The sequence below is a fragment of the Lolium perenne genome, chromosome 2 (genome assembly GCF_019359855.2).
Source record: "Lolium perenne isolate Kyuss_39 chromosome 2, Kyuss_2.0, whole genome shotgun sequence".
Taxonomy (NCBI): domain Eukaryota; kingdom Viridiplantae; phylum Streptophyta; class Magnoliopsida; order Poales; family Poaceae; genus Lolium; species Lolium perenne.
The window spans coordinates 269,659,327-269,667,348 of NC_067245.2; the positions used below are offsets into that span (position 1 = coordinate 269,659,327).

Here is an 8,022-nt window from a genome sequence, read left to right on the forward strand (position 1 = left end):
ACAAGCAGCAGTAGACCCTGTGCTTGAGCAGGTGTTCCGAAGGTAGGTAAATCGCGTACCATCGTCCCGAGTGCTCTCCGACCTATGACCCTACTTCTTTCCCCTCCGTGAGGATCCCTCCTCCGAAATATTGTCGAGTAGGCAACGACAAGGGGCGACGTTATTGTGGAAATTTCGTGATTGAATTCACCTATTTACTTCCTTAAATGGCAGATGTCTCCAATCTTTGACATCAAATATTTTTGACGACCTACGGACTCGCATATAATATAATAGATTTAAATATGCAATCCAGATATTTTTTCCTGACATTTCACTAAAAAAAGGCACTGCCAGTGTGGGCCGTATATTGTTTGTGTTTTCGGGCGTACTGGGTCGGGCCTCGGGCGTTTCCGCCGCTTGGGCCAGGTCAGGAGGCAAAGAACCTTCGTGAAGTCTCCAAAAAGCAGCAAACAAACAAATAAGGGACCTGAACCTTGGCCGCGTGAGATTTTTTTTTTTGTCCCAAACCCCTCCCCCATCCCCTTCCCTTCCGCGGCCGCGTCCTTCCTCGCCGTCCCCTCCTCCTAGGGTTTGAGCCCACCCCACCACCACCGCGGCGGATGGCGCCGGATTCTCCGCCGCAGCCGGTCTTGTCCGGCCGCAATTTGAGGGCTCGTATCTTCTCCATCTCCGCCGACGAGCAATTCAGTTTGCTATCCGAAATGCAGGGGCTCACGGGCGACCGGGCCGGGATTCTGATCGAGCAACCAGCGTCTGCCGCCATTGCGCAACCTGGTGACCTCATCCTGAGCATCCTATATGAGGGAAGGATTCACATGGCATATGTATCCATGGTGGATGTTGGTGGGGGGGCTGGGTCGGAGGACGGGGGCAGCAGCAGCAGCACGGATCCTTCTGAGGACGAGGATGATGGGGTTAGCAGCAGCACGGATTCTATTGAGGATGGGGAGCAAGGCAGCACGGAGGCAAGGGATGAGGAAGGGAAGAAGCAGTCGGTTCAGAGTTCAACAGTTTCTTTTAGGTGCGTTTTTTTTTCTCTAATTTTCTGATGGACGGGTAAAATGCTTGTTCGTCTCCTCTCAGTCCTTTGATATTGCGTGTATGCCTGTATGGTCAATATATTTACATGCCTGTTTTGTAATGCATACCTGTACTTTAGTTCTGACCACTGGTATCTGACGTGCTTAAGTCTTTTGCATGTTTGTTTTGCTGGGGATATAACATAATTATGTGCATTTATAAAGATACCCCATCAATGATATAACAATGCCATGTTTCCTTTTATACCATGTCGTATTTAACACCAATCCAAACTGGATGTACTCCATACTTAATGATGACTTTATTATACAACTAACAGGGAGATGATGCACAGCATATAGATTCAGAAAATAGCAGCGTAGATTGACACTTGTATCACTTGAATCCATGAAACATGTAGCAGTTGCTATGTGAAGTTGTTTAGTTGACTCACGCGTTTTTCATGGAAGATTCTGGACTTGCACTTTCTGCACAAACACGAAAGGAGCTATTGGTCATCAAACATTATATATTATCCAGAACCCAAGTTTATCCAAACTGCTCCATATGTCTGTGCTAAAAATAGTAGCATGGTATTTGATATGCATATAAGCCATGAAGAGTGCAAGTGCCCTTTAAATTCTATGATGTGAAAATCAATTCATGTTACAACAAAACACTGATATGTTTTAATAAACTAATTGTTGGAAAGTAGTTACTGCGATGAAAAACTATGTAAGCTGGCTACTACGAATCTGTGATGAACCAAAATATGAATAAAAGGTACCAACTGCACTAAATTTACAAATGAATGAATGTCGCTCAATCTCCGGTTAATTCTCTTATGAAAACCATTTTGAATTGAAAACATTTATTCCACACTTGCATTTCCAAACAGCATTGTATTAAACTGCTGTTGTAGTTGAGACGATAAAGAGACCAAAGGAAAAACAGAGGGCGTACATTCTCTGTTAATGCTTTGCAATACCATCTGCTGTAGGATTTTCAGCAACAAATCTGATGTACTATTGTGCTGTGCAGAAGATTATCATCAAGTAACCCCTACTTATCGTATTGATCACCCTTCGATTGTTTTTATTACAGTTCCAATTTGGCAATGGAGTCTGAGGACAAAGAGTTAAAAGAAAGGAACCGCCATTTGCACATTAGAGTATGGCCACAGTATTGTGTCCTTGTATTTTTTGGTAAGATTATAATTTCTCAAGTCAACCTTAATGGTGGAAATTTTTTGAGTATGCTCTAACTTCTTATATTCCAGATGGCGAATGCTGGAAAGTAACGAAGCAGCAGCCTATGCAATGGCTACAAACAGACCAAATGGAGGAAATTAATCAGAGAATCATGACTGAAAACGAAAGAGTTGAGCTTGACTGGACTAAGAACCTGGTATGTAGTATGGCAGAACACATAGTTTTGTTTTATGATTCTTGTTTGGTTAACTTAGAAATATCTTGCAGGCTTTTGTTGATTTGTCAAAGCAGATGTCTGTGCTCGGTTTTGTAGGATTGTTGGTATGTTAGTTAATTTAAAGTCTTTCCTTTTATTAGATATTTAGTATATTTAGAGTTGCTGCTATAAGCCTGACATTTTTATACATTATTTTCAAATAGGAATGCTCTGAAGCTGTTGACAATTTCATCCGTAGAGATCTCAGTCCCGATATAATGAACTATAACATCAACGACGTGATAGGTAAGTTATTTTTCATAAGAGTACATATTGCTCTTGCTTTTAAATTTCAGGATCGGTGGTGTACTAAACTATTACGTACCATTGCTGTTTGATTGGAAAATTATATTTATGGCACCAAACTCGTTTTTGCCCTAGTTCTGTCCATTTTGTCTACATTTTGCTATGCCGCATGCTACCATCTGGTCAATGCCCATTGACCTAGCTGAAGAGTAAGAAAGGTTATAGCCCCTGGTAGTTTGGGTGTCAGTTAGTTGTTATTGTTGTTGCCACGATCTCTTGTGCTCTGATCATTTCAACAAAAAATCTGTATTGCTCTAGCATGTTTGCACAAATGCTAAAGCACCATTATGGCATAGAAAGCATTAAGAAAGCTGATTGATGCTGGCTGTGTTATTCGCTATCTAGCTAGCAGTGCATTTCTTCCTACCTTTTCTGGAGCTGCGAATGTACATATCAAAATGCGTGATTTTATGACCAACAAACTTCTTGGCTGCAATTCTGTATCTTAGCTAAAACTTCTCCATGAAGTTCGGTCTAATCTCATCAAGCATGTCAAATATTGGAAGTCCCTCTAGTTTCATATTCTCACAGTTGAAATTCTGCAAGATTGTTGTTTACATATTGTACTTCGCCGTCTTAGCTGAATTTGCTTCTTGAACACATTTTGCTATGGCGACCCCCCCCCCCCCCCCCTTCCCCCCCAGTACTTCTTCACCCTATTCATGGAACAAATCCTCTCCATGAAGGCCTAGTACATTTTCACATTGTGGTTCAAGCAAGAGATATGAGATGCAGCTGGCCAGGGCCTTCAAGTTTGATTCAAATTTAGGGCCGTAGAAATTCTTTACAAAGGTAGTAAGAAGGTGCCTCATGTACACTTTTCGGTTGACTCTGACAAAAACTTCATTAGCAGCATGCTCTAGTCCATTAGTCCATTCATTTGTATGTACCACAACAGCTGCAGGGTGGCCAATAACCTCATGCAGTTGAAATCCTGTTTTTCATGAACCATCTCAGTTGACTCTGACAAAAACTTCATTAGCAGCATGCTCTAGGCCATTAGTCCATTCATTTGTATGTACCACAACAGCTGGAGGGTGGCCAATAACCTCATGCAGTTGAAATCCTGTTTTTCATGAACCATCTCAGTTGCCCCCCCCCCCCCCCGCCTGCCCAATTATGGCCATCAATAGCACATGCTGTAGCCAACCGACCTCTGAATTTGCCTGTAAAGTGCAGTATAGTCTATGGCGAAGTATGGCCTACAACCCTGTAAGAAATCTATGAAAACAGAGCTTCAGTGACACAATTCATCACCTGAAACACTTCTTAATCCTGTCCTATTCACTTCTTCCTTATGACTTCTCTAGTCTTCCTTTCTCATAATCTAAGTTAACCACACACCCAGATGAGGTGTGTAATGATATTGCTGTAATTTCTTTATCATTTGTGATATTCCTATTAATAAATGTAGGTGATGGTGCGACATGCACAGTGTATGGTGTTAGCACTCGGTATGCAATAAAGAAGATGGAATTAACTGAAGATTTTGATGACAAGGATGCAATTATAAACAGAGAGCCAAGGTTTGACATTGTTAATAGTTGATCCTCTTCAATGTTTTTTCCCTGTCAAATACATTCTAATGTTTGATATTGACAGGGAGGTTATTATACTATCAAGTTTTAGACACACGGCTGTTGTTAGCTTTTTCCAGGTATTTACTAGCAACAATATTCAGTTTTTCACTTTCCGAGTATGAATAATCTTTGTTTCCCATTTGCATTAGGCTTGGGCAGCAAATGGAAAGTACATAAGCGGCCTTTCTGGTAGCAGCCAAGACAATTGGGATGATGAAGATTCAGAACCTAATGTTGATTTGGAGGATGAAAGAGAACGGATATATGTGGCTGTCCAAATGGAGTACTGTGGCAGGTATAAACATGTTTTAATTGGGATAGAACTTAGCTGCACCGCGTCGACAAGATTGTCTCTTAACATAGCTAATCGGACAATGAAAAGCTTGTATCCACATAGGGAGTGCGAATTTGTGTCAGGTAAGAGTAGTATTAGTGTCACCCATAGAGGAGCCATTTGAGGTTAGGCTCACCTAACCCAAGATGCCACTGTTTACCACTCCACACCTGCTATGGCTTTGTCGCCAAGAAAAGCTTGTATCCACATAGTATTAGTGTGGGTAATGAAGACCTTGTATCCAGATACGGAGTGTGAGTTTGTGTCAGGTAAGAGTGGTATTAATGTCGTAACAGAGTTCAGGTTGCAGGCCCATAGAGGAGTCATTTGAGGTTAGGCTCACCTAACCCAAGATGCCACCGTTTACCACTCCACACCTGCTATGGCTTTGTCGCCAAGAACAGCTGGGCACACTGTAGTTACTCAAGCAGTGGAATGCTATACCTCATTGCCATGAAGGCTGTAGCCACCTCACGCTGCGGAGTCCGTTGCGTGAGCCTTGGCTGCTGCTTCAACATGCCCGAGTGGACAAGATTTGGACTGTTGTAGAGAAGGGAAAAAGAAGAGAGCATCCTTTGGCTGTCGTTGAGGGTGCTATGGAGTGGAGCTGATCTGGTGGTGGGTGTCCAGCTGTTGCAGACAGTTGAGGTTGTTGTAGCAACTGCTCCTGGTTAACATGTAGTGGAGCTGAGATTTGGTGTCTGGGAAAAAGAGCAGTGATGTGCACGTGCATTTCTACCCGCGCATATTTCAGAGTGTGACTACTGCAGTGTTGTTGAATTCCAGAAGTGAGCACAGGATAGCTGCCTGTACTATTAGGCACATGCTTGTGCTAGATGCCATGATGGCTAATACATGCCCATCTTGAGAGGGAGTGTGAGTTAGTGTGTCAGATAAGACTAGCATTAGTGTCCTGACAGTGTTTAGGTTGGGCTATGAGTGCGGAGGTCCAAAGGACCAATCAACCAGAAATTTCAGCTAAAGTCCACAGTAAGTTAACAATCTACTGGATACTAATAGGGGACACACAGCCACACAGGTCCTGTGTTTCTCATGTCACGTCTTATGTTTCCGAGCAAGAAAAGTTCAGAGTTTCTTCTAGTAGATGAGAGTTAGATACAGAGGTTCTTCCTCATAAATGAAATGATTTTTTTTCCATGCTGAATCTTTCATACTTTTACAAATTAAGTTTTTAAATTTCTGCATTCGTTTTATTTGTATATGCCACCCTTCAGTTTTGTCAACAACCAGATGTTTTGTTTGTTTGGTTCAGAACCTGAAAGGGCTATTCCATCACATATTGATGAAAACCATTTGTTTAAATTGTGTAGGACACTCCTTGAATTTCTAGATCCTGAATATCATGAAGTAGATGTCGAAGAAGCATGGGTCATTTTCAGAGATATCACCAAAGGGGTCCAACGTATCCACAGAAGTGGTGTTATACACAGGGATTTGAAACCACAAAATATATTCTTCGGATATGCTGATTCGAGAGCAATAAAAATTGGGGATTTTGGTCATGCATGTTGGGCAAAACAATATGCTAATGGTGAAGTTGGAACCCCCAACCGGGGAACAACTATATATTGTGCTCCTGAACTAAACGAGGAAACATGTGTAACTGAAAAAGTAAGCCGTCTAAACTAGATGTTCTGAAATTTCAGAAACATTTTTTTTTTCACAAGTAGCTTATTGTTATCCCTTTTCTAGGCTGATATTTACAGCCTTGGTATTATATTCGTGGAGCTATTTCACCATTTCAAGGGTGGCTATGAGAGAGTGGAGGTTTTCACGAAATTGAGAAATGGTGAATACCCAAATTCACCTGATTGGTATGGCGATCTTACGTTGTTGAAGCAGCTGGTTGGGCCTCCTCCTTCGCAGAGACTATCCACCGATGAAATATTGGTACTACTCTAGTCCTTTTAAAAATTTCTCTCAGTTTGCATCACACGGAGCATGATGCTTCTCAGTATTTTCATCAGCTGAACTTTATCCTTGTAGAATGATCAATTTATCATCTATATTTTCGGATACAATTATTGGAAAATTGATGTCGAGTTAAGTGGGCCTATGAAATACATTTTGTTTATTGTTACAAAAATATCAATATCATGCAGAACACCAGCAGCGATCACAGACCACTTAAGTCATCGTGTCCCTTTTCCTGAACACATTTACCATTTACTTTTTTCTTTGCTTCAACCATTCGAGGCATATGTTATCGGACTCTCCAAATGTCAGTTTGAGTTTGTGGCCAGCAACCCGCAGATCATAGTTCACTACTGCATATACTAAGGGCACTGATTATTTCGTTCTGCAATAGCAAAATATGTAAGAGTTCATTGGCTTTCTTGCAACAGCAGATTGTTAGTGTAGTGAGGGTTATTATTCAACTACCATAAACAAAGCTAGTTTCTCTTATCAACTAGTGACTCATTGACTTTGCATCCTATGACTAATATTTATGTTATGTTCCATTTTCTTGGCGCTTCTTAGACTTTGCTGCTTGTGATAGTTTGTTTTTTATTTACATATCAGGAGTACATTTCCAACCGCACCAACGTGGTGGCTGGTCAAGAGGTGCAGTGATTCGAGTTCCAATATGTCGATGGGATGAGCAAACACAGTGTATGCAGTTTGAGCAAGCACGATGTCATGATTCAGCTTAAGCGAACACGATGTAAATTGCTGGTCTAGAGGAACTTAAGGCAGGCAAAAGTAGCTAGAGCTAATCACAGTTGGATGTGTTCAACTAGGTTGGGAGCCATGTAAATAGAAAGCACATTCCAAAAGTCTGATTTTCCAGAACACGATGTAATGATTCACTTTGATGCAGTTAACTATGTTTGATGTCATGTTGAGGTTACTTTAACCAGTCCTTTGTTGTGATAATCAGCCATTTCGGAGCTGTGGTGCGGCCCGCCAGTCCATTTTCAGGTGTTTCTTCTTTTGTGTGACAGTGACTGTGCGTATGCAGAGCACATGTGGAACGGACAGGCGCAGTCGCGCAGATAGGAGGTGGACTCCATCACTCCAAGACATGCTACGGAAAATTGTGTTTTTCTGTATGCATGAGCGCTGTTCGGAAATGCACTTTCACTCATGGGTTTAGATAATACATCCAACATATTTTAAAATATCTGAAAATTCTGAAAAAGTTAATACACGGGTGTACATTTATACATTCTATGTCCGAACACAAAATTTCACGAAAAAATGATATTTTTTATGGCATGTGTAGAAGACAATTTCCGGTGCTCAAAAATTAGCATTTCCTAAGTTTTTATTCAAAATATTTTAACATTT

At 41.3% G+C, this 8,022-nt stretch overlaps 1 protein-coding gene across 1 annotated transcript; it reads left to right on the forward strand.

The window, feature by feature from the left end:
* The first annotated feature begins 490 nt into the window (after window positions 1–490).
* On the forward strand, window positions 491–7,571 carry LOC127335941 (eIF-2-alpha kinase GCN2). Its single transcript, XM_051362675.2, has 11 exons — window positions 491–1,024; window positions 2,128–2,228; window positions 2,303–2,430; window positions 2,502–2,555; window positions 2,655–2,736; window positions 4,211–4,322; window positions 4,399–4,453; window positions 4,526–4,671; window positions 6,042–6,342; window positions 6,424–6,621; window positions 7,255–7,571. The coding sequence occupies exons 1-11, from the start codon at window positions 603–605 to the stop codon at window positions 7,303–7,305; spliced, it is 1,650 nt and encodes a 549-aa protein (XP_051218635.1). The 5' UTR covers window positions 491–602; the 3' UTR covers window positions 7,306–7,571.
* Window positions 7,572–8,022: the final 451 nt, after the last annotated feature.